Source organism: Humulus lupulus, chromosome 6 (assembly GCF_963169125.1).
Source record: "Humulus lupulus chromosome 6, drHumLupu1.1, whole genome shotgun sequence".
NCBI lineage: Eukaryota > Viridiplantae > Streptophyta > Magnoliopsida > Rosales > Cannabaceae > Humulus > Humulus lupulus.
Window position 1 is genome coordinate 210,908,750 of NC_084798.1, and position 17,340 is coordinate 210,926,089.

Sequence of the window (17,340 nt, forward strand, 5' to 3'; positions counted from 1 at the left end):
AGATCACAGAGCAGTACTCATAACTGATTCTAAATTCCTATCATTCCAAAGAATTAGTTTAAGGGATACCTTAATCCGAATATTATTGCTGAGCCTCCAATCATATGCAAGGTAGCAACTTGTTCCACATCCTCTGAAGTTAGGAAGATTGACTCGCGATTCATGAATGATGGGTCCACTGGAATGGAGACGACTGAGTTTATTCCCTTAACTCTGCAAAATTCTCTCACCATAAACTGAAGGCTAACATGGATGCGATTCATGATGTGATCGGCAAATGGTTGGCCTTCGGTCAGAGTGTTTTCTGGATTGACGTGAGACCCAGCTGATGACAGATGCGGGCTAGTCATAGGAGGTTTTGACATATCCTTGGATGAACTTTTTGACATAGGAGATTTCTTTTTTAGAGTACCCTACGCAACATCAAGTAAAAATAATATTAAAATAATGGACCAACAAATATTTTAATAGGTAACAAATTAAAGAATTCGTTTATACCTGGTCAGTCATAATTAAATCTTTTGACCAAGGAAGGAATGCGTCATAAGTATCTCGAACATAGTGTATCTCCCCAACAGAACATGGGATTTCAGCATCCTCTTGTAACATTTTGGTGATTTGCACCCTCGCGTATTCGTCTGTCAGTTGAACACCATGAATAGTCAGTGGACCCACCCCATCAATGATAACACCCTCTGCCACCACATTATGAATATTATCCGAACAAAGTAACACATCCTGCATGTACGGTGTGTCATCCTGCATGTATGGTGTGTGGTATTCTTCGTCGCTCTGCTCGTCATCATTGTCGTGTTCATCCATATCATCTATCCCACCTGCTTGTTTAGCTTTTTCCTCCTCTAAAGCTTTAAGTTCTGCTCTGAGCCTCGTAATTTCTGCATCTTTCTTACTAACAACATCAGCCATTTCTGTTGCTATTTTTGGTTTTCTTCCAAAGACGGACGAAATCTTCGCAAACGACCTACAATAATCAACCAAATTTATTTTAAAACTAAAATATTATAGAATTAAGTTAAATGCAACAAATAAAAAATAATATCATACCCAAGTGCTCTAACACGCCCTGGGTGCTCAGGTGTCCCTAAAGCTTGCGTTAATATGTCATTCCGACCCTTTGCAATGATTTCTCCACTACTAACTTTTTCTTTCAGCTCATTCTGTGGAACAAACCAGTAGTCACTTATATTAGTGACTTATAAGAACTTTATCATTCCTAAATTACTTTAAAATACTTGCTTGAAACCACTTACAATTCTTGCTTCAATTTGTTTGTCCAAATCTGTGACAAGAACCTTCTTCTTTTCTCGTGCTCTTATCCAAACTTGGTACCGTTCTACATCTGCCACACCTACTTCAGTTTTCTACAACATACAACAATTAATTAAAGTTGGTGAGTGCAATATTCTTCATAAAAGGTTGACAGTTATAAAATAGTGATGCGAATTACTTACCAGGTCCTCTCTAACATTGGCAAGCCCTCTACGAGATGTACGATGCCTCGAAGTATATTTGAGAGCTCTTTCACGTTGTGCTTCCCGCAAAGCCTATATTAAATAGGTAACAATAAGTTTTTAAGCAATTATTAGTATTTCAAAACTAATAAATCATATCCATAATAGTACCATAAACTCAGGAGATAAACGGTGGCTAACAAATGTCCTCCAATCTTCTAGGTCAAGTTCTGGATATTAAGTTCTTAGAGTGTTCTGCACTTCGATATAATCGCTTCAGCCGCGAAATCAAAGGTAAGTACCATAGCACTTTCTGAGGAATAAGTTTCCTAATCTCCTTACTTTTGTTAGGTTTGTACCGTGATAAACCACATTCTGGCCAATCGTCCATGTCTGCATACTCCTTACGATATAAAATACAATCATTCGGACATGCATGAATCTTCTCATACTTCAACCCTATCAAACTTAATGTTTTCTTTACTTCATATTTAGACTCTAGAAAACAATTTTCTAGCGGAAAAATCTCCTTGAAAGCAGCTAAAAATTGACTGAAACACTTATCACTAACTCCATTTTCTGCTTTTATGTTATAAAATTTAACCATTGTGGGCAATCTTAGTTTATTACAACCACTGAACAATTGTCTGTCTGCATCTCTAACCATACTATCAAATTTTTATGGATTATGAAAAAACTCTTCCTGTGCTTCATCAAGCAATTCTATAGGATGATCATCAAAATCATTACTCTCAAAATCATCTACACCTCGCCTACCTAATGGATATGGGTCATCATTTAATAATTCTCCATGCCAATACCATTTACTATAACTCATATCAAATCCCCGACAAAATACATGATCCTTTATCATGGTAATATTCCCCTTTACTCCATTACCACAATCGATACAAGGACAACGAATTTTTTGTGGATCACTACAATTCTTTAGGCAAAACTCTAAAAATTTGTTGAATCCATCTTGAAATTGTGATGTTTCTCTCCTCTCAAGCATCCATGATTTATCCATACTAATAACAATATTCAATTCCTAATAAGTTAGAAAAAAACTTATATTAGGTTCTAGTCTTATAATTTTTTTTAAAAAGTCGACAGAGTATCCTCTGTTTCTATAGCATACCGTAATTTCATAATTACCTATAAAATCAATACAAACAAACACAATAATCAAGCATATATGAATCCATCATTATTAGGTTCTAGTCTTATAAATTTTTTAAAAAATTCGAGAGAGTATTCTCTGTTTCTATAGCATACCGTAATTTAAAAATTACCTATAAAACCATTTAAAACAAACACAATAATCAAGCATAGATGAATCTATCATTATTAGGTTCTAGTCTTATAAATTTTTTTTTAAATTCGGCAGAGTATCCTCTGTTTCTATAGCATACCGCAATTTCAAAATTTCCTATAACAACAACACAAACAAACAAAATAATCAAGCATAAATCAATCTATCCTTATATCACCACAACACGCAAATTTCCCAGAACCTACTTCACTAATTTTCAAACATAACTTTCACTAAATCTAATATGCATGATTACATTAGTCTTATCTTTATACATAAATCTTGTAGTAATATAAATAAAAAAAATAACTAACCTTCAATATTAATCTTCAATGCACTCGAAATGAACAACAAAGTTCACCACTCAATCAACGACCCTACTAAAACATTACATAATTAATTATCAAACCAATAAATAAAAAAAATCAAACTAGTTAATGAAACTAATGAACAACACTTTGATCATCTTCAAGCTATTTATTTTTTTTCAAATATTTAAAAAACAAATTTATCTATTGTCAAAATTTCTAAAATTAACTAATATACATATATATATTTATAATAAACCTAATTTTTATCACATTATTTAAACTAACAAAATAAACAAATAATTATAAAAATTAATAAAATATTAATTATATTAATTTTAAATTCGGAATAATAAAAAAAACAAAAAAAAACATAGAAAAATAAAAAATTATCATCAAAACCACATTTTAGTAATCTATACCTGTTTTGAAGCTCAAAATCCCCTTGCAATGACAAAAATCCGGTCAAAATCTGGCAATAAACACCACTTTCAAATGGAGAAAATATCCACGGCCAAATGCTTTTTTTTCTCTAAAAAATATATATATATATTTTTGGACTATATTTCGGTTTATAGGGTAGAAATGTTGCAAGAAATAAAGAAAAAACAAAAAAAAAAGGTTTGGAGAATCAAAATGGGTGTTGGCTCACGGTGGTTAATGGGGGTTTTGGAGGGTTTTTTTTGCGCAGAGGGTAGAGAGGGTTTGAGGAAAATGACCGTTTGGGTCTAGGGAAGGGGTTATAAAGCCCTTTTACTTCGGTTTTTAGGTAAAAACCGAAGTAGAAAGTGGACTTTCCACTTCGGTTTTTACCTAAAACCGAAGTTAAAGGTCCGTAAGTGATATGACCTTGTGCACTTTTAACTTCGGTTTTTAGGTAAAAACCGAAGTGGAAGGTTCACTTTCTACTTCGGTTTTTACCTAAAAATCGAAGTTAAAAGTACACAAGGGCCGCGTTTGGCTTGGCCATTTTTTTGCATTTTCACTATCTCTAAACATAATATAAGGGCTTGTGCAACCAAACACGGCCCTCTCCACTATAAATTTTTCACTTCGTTTTTTTTTAAAAAGCGAAGTAGTATGTAATTTTTTTCAGAGCGCCAATTTCAAAAGCGAAGTAAAAGAGTTTGAAAAGGATTTTACTTCGCTTTTTTTGTATGCTCACTATAAAAACCGAAGTAAAAACCTATATTTCTAGTAGTGACACTTCGGTTTTATTAATGAAAATTCACAATTTAAATTTGCATATAATTTAGTTTTTTAATTAATATATTTAATTCCATTTAAAAAAAATTAATATAAATTAATATACTGAAAATAATTATTTAATTATTTAAAAAAAAATACAAAAACCAATGATGACTCGCGATATCAGACATTGAATGTATACAAAGTCTTTCCAAGAGAGACGATGACTCTCCCATGGGGAGACTTTGTAGACATTCAACGTCTCCCCATGGGAGTCATCGTAGGATGTAAACAGTACACCCTACGATGACTCCCAGGGGAAGACGTTGAATGTCTACAACGTCTCCCCATGAGAGTCATCGTATGACCACTTATGATGGCTCCTCCAACAACATCTCCCTTGGGGGGAAACATTAAATGTCTATAATGCTTCCCCCATATAGCCATGAAACTCCTATTTTGTTGTAGTTATCGTTATGCATCATTTTTTGTGTGCCAAAAATCAAGTGTTTAAGGCACAATTGTAATGGCATCGTTAGGCATCATTTTAATGCAATTTTTTAGAGTTCTAGATCTAAAGAAGAAAAAAAACGCAAATAAACCCCAAAAATCTTGTACACAAGTATTTGAAATCTATAAATTAGTGTCATAAGTCAATCTTTTTTTGGGTTTAAGTTTCAGAGTAGATTTTTCATCATTAAAACTTGAAAATAAAATAAGAGAGAGGTGTTTCAATGGTAGTGGAGGTGGATAGTGATGAGGATATTAATGGTGACGACGATATTGTGATGTAGTGTCTTTTTTTGTTGTGGGGAGGTCGTGGTGGGTGGTGGTGGTATCGCTTTAGAGAGAGAGAGAGAAAGGTTGTAGAGAGATGGAGATAATTTGGAACTCTTAGGGGCAATAAAGTCTATTTTATATTGAAATTTCGTTTTTTAAGATTACCAACTGAATTTAACAAACAATTTAATTAATGCGGAATAGTTAAGCAATTGTTTAAACAAACAGATATTCTGATGTATCAAGACAGATTGCTGATGAATCAGAATATACGAACAGAAAGTAAATAAACTAAAAGTAACGTGACACAATAAGTTTTTTAGGTGGTTCGGAAAACTTAGTCCACAGGGCCACGCCCAGAGATAAAATCAATTAGTAAAGTCTCAATAATACAATAAGCAATTGACTCATACAAGTTTAGACTCCCTCTAAATCTTTGTCGCAGCCTTGAAGTACTCCACTTTAATAATCTGATTTTGATAAACACTAAGAACACGAAATCCCTTGTGAACTTGATGAGTGCTCGCTTCCTCCCGAAGTGAGACTTATGGAAATCTTCTTCCAAAGATTGTATGTCACGTTCACAAGCTTTATGACCTGTTTAAGAATAAACAACACAAAATCAAAACAAACAAACAAATAGATAGTTGAACAAAGACTACTCTTTACATAAAAAAATATATCTTCAAAGAATGAAACGTTAGAATGGTGAAGAGATAAAAATGGTTGCTGCTTAGGTATGGTATACATAAGCCAGCCAATCTCGTTTATGGTCCAAATCAGACCAACTTGGGAAGTTACTCAAAATAACTTCTCATTTTATTAACTCTAGGAATTTTCATATGTGACAGACAAACATTCTGTAGCATCAGGAAATGGACGAACGTGGTCTTAAAACCCAATCAGGTCATTTCAAAATTTCATTCCTTTGGGCACAAGCATCATTCAGTTTCCTCATTTTAAACCATATAAAATCAAGAAAAAATATACAAAGAATAATTCTTTAATACATATACTAATTATAGACAAGTTTGCCATAAATAATTAAGAAAATTTGACTATATATAAAATACACTTAATAAATAATTGATTTTTACCAAAATGAGATACAACCCACTTACTTACCCAATATATAATTTTGAAAAATACAAATTAAATAATAAAATATATTTATTAAAAATGTTAGCCAAAATAGAATTTTACATTTATAAAATAACATAGTTTGGGAATGCATGCTAATATTTACATGCATTTGAATTAGTAAATGATGCAAAGTGTAAAATTTCCCGAATATAATAACAAAAGTCACCAAAGGTTATCTCTACATAACCCACTTACGAGACCACGCTGGGTGTAGTGACACATCAACATCCAATATATCACACTCTCCATGTCATTGTCAACTTGTGTTGTCTTCCACCAACTTATTACTCCTCCTTCCAAATGTCTTATTTTTCATATGCATTTATGTGGTCTCCTTTCTTTCTTCATTTTGAAGTTTTAGACTACATTTATTAAAAAAATGAAAGTAGTTGACGATTTGGATAAGAGTTGGTGAAGTGAACAATTCTTAGAAATAAAAATTTGACACATCATCTTGTGCTGATGATATATTAATTGGAGGGTTAATAATTACTTAAAGTTTAAGTGCATTTAACTAAATTTAGAATACATTAAATCTTAATTTGGATATATAAAAAAAAATACGTATACATAATCCAATTTCTAAAAACTTCAATTTCAAGGGTTAATCACAAAGATAATACTCACTATTTATTTTTGTTTGAAATAAACTTTTGTGTGCTAAACCCTAGTATGGAGATATACCATAGGTTTAATTAGTAATTTGCTTCCCGTGTTAATGATGGAGAGTTAATAGTATAAACTCAAGTGTTGCACTTCAACTGCCTAATTAATTAAAGTAACATTTTATTAGTGGTTAACAATATACAATATTCAATATCAAATGTTACTATTAGACATTTTAAGATTTTCAACCGTATAAAAAATTAGCAGTATTCAATAATACTTATTAAATTAAAATATAAGACACCGTTAATTTATATCAATATATTAAATTATATTAATAACACTAGGTTAGACAACTTAAGTAACACGTTAGCATATTATTCTTTACACACACCTAAAAGTCCAAGAAAATGTTAGACTACATAACTTAATAATAATAATAATATGATTGCATATATTTTGGTTTAGGATTTCATAACTATTGCAATTTTAGATAGCTCAAAAAAAAAAAAGATGGAGAACAAACAAGATAATCACAATGATCACCAAGAAGAAATCATTTTCCGATCAAAGCTTCCTGACATTTACATCCCAGATCACCTCCCCCTCCACACCTACTGCTTCGAAAAAGTTTCTCAATTCAACGACCGTCCCTGTCTCATCGACGGCAACACCGGCGAGATTTTCACTTACGCCGACGTCCACCTCACTTCCCGTAAAGTCGCCGCCGGCCTTCACAAGCTCGGAATCAAGCAAGGTGATGTCATCATGCTTTTACTCCGGAACTGCCCGGAGTTCGTCTACGCTTTCCTCGCCGCCTCGCACATAGGCGCCATCGTCACCACCGCCAACCCGTTCTACACGCCGGCGGAGGTGGCCAAGCAAGCGGCGTCGTCGAAGACCAAGCTCGTTATAACTCTCTCGGGATACCTCGACAAGGTGAAAGACTTCACCGGTGGCGAAAGTGGCGTGAAGGTAATGTGCGTGGACGCGCCGGCGGCGGATAGTGAGTGTCTGCATTTCTCGGAGCTGAAGCAAGCCGACGAGGGTGAGATTCCGGCTGTTGATATTCAGCCAGACGACGTCGTTGCGTTGCCTTATTCGTCTGGAACGACGGGGCTTCCAAAGGGTGTGATGTTGACTCACCGAGGAATGGTGACCGGCGTGGCTCAGCAAGTGGATGGGGATAATCCCAATTGGTACTTCCACGAAAACGACGTCATTCTCTGCGTTTTGCCGGTCTTCCATGTTTATTGTCTGAATGCGATTTTGCTGTGTGGGATTCGGGTCGGAGCCGCTATCCTGATCATGCAGAAGTTTGAGACCAACAAGATGCTTGAGTTGATCGAGAAGTTCAAGATCACCATCGCACCGGTGGTTCCTCCGATAGCCTTAACGGTTGCCAAGTGTCCCGACCTTCACCGGTACGACTTGTCGTCGATTCGGACCGTCATGACTGGCGGAGCTCCGATGGGTAAGGACCTCGAGGATGCCGTCAAGGATAAACTTCCCAATGCCACACTTGGACAGGTAATTAATTATAATTTATTTTATTTATTTATTTGATTAAAATTTTACTTTATTAACTCCACATGATTTTTTTTTAGTCGCAATTAAAAAATAACTCCACATGAAATTTGATATCTCCTTTTTCTTAAAATGCAATAACACGATTTAATACTCCACAGGAAATTTTAATTTATAGTATATATATATAGCTATGTATCCTTTTAAAATTCGTATTGTATTGAAATTATATTATGTCCTATTATCTAACTTCTTAAATTTTATTCGATATTATTTTCTCCCATAGTTTGACCCTCCTTACTTGGAATCTAGTTTAGGACTAAGGATAACTGCATTAATACATATACGCACTCTAGTTACGTTGACTACAATGAAAATTTAATAATCACTTAGTGGCCAAAAAAAATCTGCTGTCCCAATTTTTCAAATTTTTGTCTCTTCCATCTTTTATTAATTATTTTAAAATACTTCATTTATTTATAGTATTAATTTAAATATATATTAAATAAATAAATAAATAAAGTGTTTTTGAGTACAATTAATTTTTTTAAGCGATTAACAAGGGCAAACTCTAAATAACCCAAAAAGAATAGTGCTAATCGGCACATGTGGTGCGTGGCACCGTACAAGATCTTTGTCCAAATGTCAAAAAAATAATCAATATCATTTTACTATAATTTAATACAATAATTGATTTAGACTTACATTAATTAGTGCTTTAAAGTCATCACGCATCATTTCTATTTTTACTGACAATGTTTTTTTCTTTTCTTGTTGTAATTTATTTATTAATTAAATGTTAATCGGTAAATAATAAATCTATTCATTTCTATTTTGTTTTATCCAAACTATTCATATAGTATGTATCACGTAGATATATTATTATACTTTTTTCCAAGTCCTTTGTATATCTACTCTTCTTTTTTTTTTTTTCTTTTAGAAAACCTAGATTATTTTCTCTTTAATATATACTTTAATCTCACAATTTTTATTTCTGGTAACTTAGTTCTATTTTAAAATGTATTTATGTTATACAATTATATGTTTTTAATTTATAGTCTCTAAATTATATATGACTTATTAAAGATATTATAAAATAAGTACTATCATAAAATTACTACTAGAGACCAAACACAACTATATGATGTTTCTATAATTTGTAATGTAAAAACAAGGCATCGAATGAATCAAAATTCATTTCAATTGTAGGTGTTGATACACTCTCATTCAAATCTTTTGTATTTTCACTTTTATTCTCACTTAAATTTTCATCACTTGCATCACTAGACAAACCAATACTTTTTTCTTCCAATGACATTTCAAATTCTTTACCAAACAACCTATAATGAAAGATAGAAATATATATTAAGATGAGATTACATATATGCAAGTAAAATAATTGCTACTGTATATACACATCCAATTCACAAAAAGATATATAAAAACATGAATTTTATTGAAAAAATTTATTAAAACAATATTCTTCAATCACTTAATCAAAAATTCTAAATTTATAAAAATAATGAGCACTTATAAATACAAAATAAACACAAAGTATTCAAAGTGATAATAAAGTCAATAATAATATAAAATTTGGAGTTTTTACCTGGCTTGTTGCTTTCCCACTTTGTTTAGAGTAATGATATGCACAATATTTGGTTTTCTCTAATTTTCTACATAAATATTATGTAATATAATGAGATAAAGAGAAAATAAACAGAAAAGAACAAAGGAAAAAAGACAAAAGTTACTTACAAGTTTTCTTCTATGACTTCAATTAAGTCTCTCTGCAGTACATATTAGACCAGAAGAAAAAACAACAATAAAAGGAAAGAAATATAATATAATACTTTAGCAAAAAACATCTTAATAAATCCAAAACAAAACAAAAATAAAATGAATAGATTTATTTTTTACTGTATAACATTTAATTAATAAAAAGTAAAGTACAAAAAAGAAAAAGAAAAAAGATTGTCAGTAAAAATGGTGTGTGAGGACTTTAGAGCATTAATTGATGAAGGTCTAAATCAATTATTATATTAAATTATAGTTAAAATGATATTGATTATTTTATTGACATTGTTGCGGATTAGCAATACTCAACCCAAAAAGATAGCGATTGAACAAAAACACTTAGGAAATGTCAAAATAACGCACCATTGTCCAAGTCGGCAAGTATTTACAATGATTAATTTATATAAAAATAAACAAAAAAAAATTATCAAGAAATATAGACGCAAATATTAAATGTGAAAAATCCTAAGAGTAATTTTTCAATCACAATAATGTGTATCAATTATTAGTGGGTCTCTATTTTTTAAAGTCATTTTGTATTCTTACTTAGTTGTAATAATTTTTTGCAAAATGACTTCTCATAATTTAGCTAGTTATTAGTCGAAAATTTAGACAGGTGGTCGAAAAATTCAAACAGCCGGTCGAAAATTTTAGACATCTGGTCGAAAAATTTAGACAACTGGTCGAATTTTAGATAAATGTTATTTTACAAAAAATTATCAAAAGTAGGCCAGAGTGCAAAATCACTTAAAAAAATAGATCATTTTCACAAATTTCTCATTATTGATATATATGTGTTATTTTTTTTGGAACTTTGTGGAACAATGCATTGATTGCTCATTTGTTATCATATGTTTTATGGAAATATATACTTGATAACTTATCTTTTCAATAATATTTATTTGATACCTTATAATTTAAAATCGTACATATTTGGTACCTTGCACTTAAATTTTATCAATATGACCAAATTGTTCTCAATTATATAAGTTTCAAATTCACATTTAATTAGTTAATTACATATAACTGAGGACAATTTGATCATCCCAATAAAAAATTATTATTTAAATTTAAATGCAGAATATCAAATATGTAAAATTTTAAATTACAAAATACTAAATAAACATACTTAAAGTACTAAATCTGATAAAACATACATTAGCAAATAATTATATTCCCAATAATTTAATATGAAAGCATTCTGGGTCTCACGAGGCTCACGTCAGGTAGGAGAGACCCACAGCCTTGGACCCTCAAATATTCGGGCCCATTAGTGCGAAGTGAGTGGGTTCAATAAATCATAAAAATATGAAATGATTGTTTTTCATCATATCTAATGTAATTTAATGATTGTTTATTTTCTTACAAATATTTGACAATAGTTATGTGAGATTAATGTTTTAAAATAGTTATGTTTTTTTAATTTGTAGAGTTAATTTTATAAAATTACCAGTTTACCGTTGAAATATTTGTATATATATAAATATATTTCTATTACAATTTTAATTTTTATACTATTTATCATTTCACTTTTATTTTATAAAAATCAAATTCTTTTATATTCAATTTCTCTTCAAACATTTGGATATGAATATAAAGTTTTTATTCAGTTTTGATTGATATATTAATGTTAAAATTTGGAATTATTTTCTTCAAAAAGCGACTCATTTTAGATTTTCATCCAAGGCTTTTTCCCAAAAGATTGGGATGGCGCTACATGATGGTGATAAATTTGTACATAACAGACGAAGCTAATTGGTTTGTGATACTTACAGGGCTATGGTATGACAGAGGCAGAATGTCTGTCATTGTGCTTGGCGTTTGCAAAGGAGCCATTCCCGACTAAGTCTGGCACGTGTGGTACAATCCTTAGGAACGCTGAGATGAAGATTGTTGATCCTGATACTGGCGCGTCCCTTCCACGTAACCAACCCGGAGAGATTTGCATTAGGGGTAAACAAGTCATGAAAGGTACGTACCATGTAATTACATATCTAATTAATTATGTATTAATTCAATATAAAATATTATAATATTAATGGTTTATTCTAATTTGGTCCCCCCAGTTTTAGCTAATACAACAACAACAGAACAGACCTCGGGTTTCTAGAAATTAAATAAATGAAAAAAATGTCCCTAGTTCAAAAATGCCTTCATTTTTTTTATGATTTCTTGCATTTTAATTTATTAATAGAGCATTAATTTAAATATGAAATATAAAACATTAATTTAAATCTAGAATATAAATTAATAATAAAAAATCAACAATTTATTTGAGAATATAAAAAATTGAAATAATTTTATATAAATTAATGAAAATTAAACTTAATGTTGACATCATTTTCTGTCAACTTAATTATGTAGAACAATTAAACAATTAATCAGGAAGAAAAAAAAATAAAGATAGTTTTTACATGATTCAGCAGTTAAAATCTGCTTACGTCCACGAGTCACTTTTATTAAAATTCGTATTAAAGCTTCAATAAAAAGTAATTTTACAAAGCGTTTCTCATTACAAAATTGTGCATGAGTACAAATGACCATATTCAGGCAATTTATAGACATGATTACAATAATATCTTCCCACAAGTTTAGGGAAGTTACAACATATATTCAAATTTAAATTTAAATTCAAATGAATATATGAATAATATTACAATTAAAATGCATTATTTAAATAAAAATCTCATAAAAAATAGGGATTAAATACAGAGATTTCCCAAAGAAATAGAGATTTCCTAACAACTTCTCCGTGTATATATTTAATGCATTTTCGAGCTTGATCACTGATTCAACGTGCTTTCGAGATCACTCGAAGTTTCGAGCTCATCATTACAATTGTCACCACCTCCTCGCCAGATGAATATGTCGAAATCATCTCTTGGAAAAGACTGATGCTTTCAAGCCTACAATTAGTGCTCGAGCACTGATGACGTAACTATGAAACTTTGTGATAATTTGTACAATTATAATGCCAATACTTGTTAATCCCCGAGCTTACACTTTACTAACCTACATTTCGAGACTATTTATTTATTCTCGAAATTTGGGTGTAACAATTTTTCCCCTCAAAAGTGTTAGTTCGAATCCTATAAGAATGAAACTTTTGAACTTATCTTTTGAGAAACCTGCCCACCTACCACACTCGAGTGTGGACACATATCATTATGGGATTGCATACTGAGAGTACTCGAGTATTATTTCTCTGCACACGTCCTTTCCTATTCCACCTTTTTGTCTCCAATATTTGAGATTAAATACAGTCCATTAGATATCATTTAACTCTATTTTTTTAGTTCAGATTCACCACTTCTTAGGCCTATATAAATCCTTTCCTTCATCTCAGTTTAACACTTTTGCTTTGGTTTTCAAAAAGTTTCATGTTCTCTGAGAAGAAACAAGAGAAATTTTCAAGAATCCCTCAATTTCCCACTCGGTCTCCTTTCGAAAATGAGTTTATGAGGATCTCTCTGCACCGATACTACCATTAGACTCTTTGATTCTCTCACCAACTTCCAACGTGTAAGTTTATGATCCTTTCTTGTTGTGGTTTTATAATAAAAACTTGTTTGGCTGGTTCTTGGAAATTTATAGAATAAGATTGTATTTTGATCCAACATGCTTGTATAAAAGATGGTAAAACAGAGTTTTTTTTGGAAAATTTGTAGGATAAATGGGGTGTTTTTTATTCTCTGGAATTTGAAAAAGTTACGCGAGGGTATCATATAGAGCAAGGAATAGGGGTTTAGAAATAGAGTTTATATGCACACTTTTCAATGACTATCCCTATTTGGGAAACTACCCACTTTCCCTTGTGTTACACCCAAATTTCGAGAATAAATATATAGCCTTGAAATGTAGACTTGAAAAGGTTAAGCTCAGGACCTACAAGTGTTAGCAGTACACTTATACGAATTGTCAAAATGGTTCTAGATTTATTATTAGCACTCGAGCATGAGGCGCAGCGTTCAAGCCTGCAGCTATAGGCTCGAAGACATCAACTTTCTCCGAGAAATGAGTTCGATCGAATTAGTGGATGAGGAGGAGGCTACAACTGTAATGATGAGCTTGAAGCTTGGCTAGTCTTGAAGGTGTGTTAGCGTAACGATCGAGCTCGATGACGTGTTTGTCACACAGAAATGTTGTTAGGAAATCCCTATTTTGTAGGGATTCATTTTTACCATGTATTAAATCTCTTTTATCATAGGATATTATATAATTACCACATTTAATGTATTTATTTAATATTTGAATGCTTGATTGTAACTTCCATGAATTTGGGGAAGATATTCCCTCAACTAGGTCTATAAATAGCCTGGAGAAATTTATTTGTAGGGACACGAAAATTGTACTAAAGAATACTCTACCAAATTGCTTTTCGAAAAAGCTTTGAGAAAGTAGTGAGAATAATAATAGCGACTTGTGGACTAGGCAGATTTTAACTGCTGAACCATGCAAAAAACCTCTGAATCTTATTACATTATTGATATTTTTTTGTTTAGTACTCTTCATATCTAAGTTGACAAAAAACGACGTCAACACCTTGAAAATTGGGATTTTTTAGAATTAACTTCCTACTTCGCGAGTGGGGACATTCTTGGTGCCTCAAACTTGTATTAGCTTGGTTAGGCCATCCTGGCTGCCTTGCTCACTTCAAGTCTTCAGTCTCGAATTCTCGAGCCTTTCTAATTTTTATTCACATTCTTTAGTCCCTTTGTCTCGAGCTTTCGAGCCCAAATCTTCAAACATTTTCTTATCTCCACTTTTCCCAAGTAATGGGTCCTCACCTTTTTCTTTCTAGTTAGATGTTGTAATCTTTAGAGAATCGGTGGGGCCCAAGCTTGCACTCCCTTACCACCCACCTTGCCCTCGAGTTGAATCTCCATTCACTCGAAATCAGTGGTTGATCCGATAGCACGAGGTGCGTTTACATTGTGAAGATATTTGAGTACACTTTCGACGTTAACTCATTGAGGTCGAAGAAGAAAAGCAAAGGAGATTGTGGTTTGCCGTTTATCCAGATCCCGATCCTGAGATTCGTCCAATCCCCTTAGACCCACAACATAAAGTTACTATAGCCTATCCCCCAAGTCATTTCTCCTTTGAGTTCATGGCAAGCTCATCGAGCCATAACCCCTCAAATGCCCCTCCTCTCTCTTCTATCCCCACTCTCCAAGGTGAGTTCTTTGAAGTGGAACTATGCAAGAGTACCGTCCGTACCACAGGGCAGACATCAGACATTCTATCTTGTCATGGTCTCAAATTGTCCGGGGAGCTCATCTGTCGAGCTCCTAAATCTGATGAGAGAAGCTGCTATCCTTCGGGTGAGGACAACCCGAAGAGAAAGTTCAAGAATGTGCCAAACTTCACGAGAGGTTGTGCAATGGACTATGCGAACAAACATGGTCTTGAAGACCATTCATTCTAACACACTTGCCAATAGTATTATTTTTTTTTTTTGTTATGACCAATTATTTTTGTGAAAAAAAAAAGTTTTGTGTACGTAGTGTCAGTAACAAATTGAGTAGTGTGGTTGTAAAATTAATTCAGGTTACTTCAATGATAGTGAGGCGACAAAGGCGACCATAGACGAAAGAGGATGGCTTCACACAGGTGACATAGGGTTCATCGACAACGACGATGAGCTCTTCATTGTGGATCGATTGAAGGAACTCATCAAATACAAAGGCTTCCAAGTTGCCCCAGCTGAGCTTGAGTCCATGCTCATTGCCCACCCCAACATTTCTGATGCTGCTGTTGTTCCGTAAGTATATATATTCTACAACATCTAATGCACTTATTGGATTTGAGATTTGAGGAATGGTAATCTTGCATAGTTAGGTAATTAAAAGGTTTTATACTGATTTCATGTATTGATTCTACATGGCTAACTAGAAATATTATGATTGTTTGGTATGTTTATTCAGAATGAAAGATGAAGCTGCAGGAGAGGTCCCTGTTGCGTTTGTTGTAAGATCAAATGGTTCAAAAGTCACTGAGGATGATATCAAGCAATACATCTCAAAACAGGTAAATTTTCAACAATGTGTATTAATTAATTACATGTGGACATATAGATAGTTACGAATCTGGTAGAAAAATTGTGCATTTAAACATTTAACAGTATTGGCCACAATATGTTATTAATTACACAATTATGGAGTTTGGTTTGGTGGGAATGAGAATGTCAAATCTATCCCATGTTTGATAAATTTATTTTTGATGGTTTAAAGTTTCTGTTTCCAAGTGGGTCTCATTTTTTTTAGCTTGATTTGAGAGTAATCTTAACCCTTTAAATATTTGAGTTTTACATTTCCTTAATCTAAACTCTCTCTAACTCTATTCCCACAAATACAAACCTCATACCAAACACTCATAAATTAGCATAATACTTTCAATCACATAATTTAAAATAATATAACTAAAAATATTTAATAGTTAAAATTGATTACACATAGGTGCAACATTACTCATTTACCATATGTACATTATCTATTTAATTTTCACTTAACTAAAATATAACAATTTTTTTTTTAATTTGTGTGATTGGTTTAATTTTGTTGAAATGCAGGTGGTGTTTTACAAGAGAATTAGTAAGGTATTCTTCATAGAAGAAATCCCAAAAAGCCCTTCAGGAAAAATCTTGAGGAAAATCTTAAAAGCAAGACTTGATAGTGCTACTTAACAAGCCATTTAGGCATATTTTTCATTTCTTTTCTTTTTCTCATGCATTGATCATATAAAGTTAATAAAGCCATTGTCATCATGGAAAGAAGTACAAGTACATATATGGATTTTTGTATAAGAATTTGATATATTATTATCATCTCTCATATTGGACTCACTCTTAATTTGGAATAAAAAGGTAAAACATTATATGCTAATTGTTCAAGTTATTCTAGTTTTATTTGACTAATCTACTAGTTGTTAATTTAACCCTTTACTATTTGATTTTACCATATGTTTACCACTATGTATACATATATATATATATATATATTAATGATTAACATACTTAATTTTCGAGTTTCTTATAGCACTCCAATGAGTGATCTATAATAACTATTAATAGATAAAATTATACCAAAATGTACTAAAATGAATCTCCAATGAATGTTTTATCCTTCAAAAAAATCACCTTCATCTATAGTACATAGCTATATTTATAACACACTATTCATCTATGTAAATATATAATATTAATTTT

General features: G+C 31.9%; 1 protein-coding gene across 1 annotated transcript; it reads left to right on the top strand.

Moving 5' to 3' along the window:
* The first annotated feature begins 7,259 nt into the window (after positions 1-7,259).
* Positions 7,260-17,017, top strand: LOC133783119 (4-coumarate--CoA ligase CCL1-like). Its single transcript, XM_062222657.1, has 5 exons — positions 7,260-8,342; positions 11,909-12,104; positions 15,684-15,897; positions 16,061-16,163; positions 16,705-17,017. The coding sequence occupies exons 1-5, from the start codon at positions 7,326-7,328 to the stop codon at positions 16,816-16,818; spliced, it is 1,644 nt and encodes a 547-aa protein (XP_062078641.1). The 5' UTR covers positions 7,260-7,325; the 3' UTR covers positions 16,819-17,017.
* Positions 17,018-17,340: the final 323 nt, after the last annotated feature.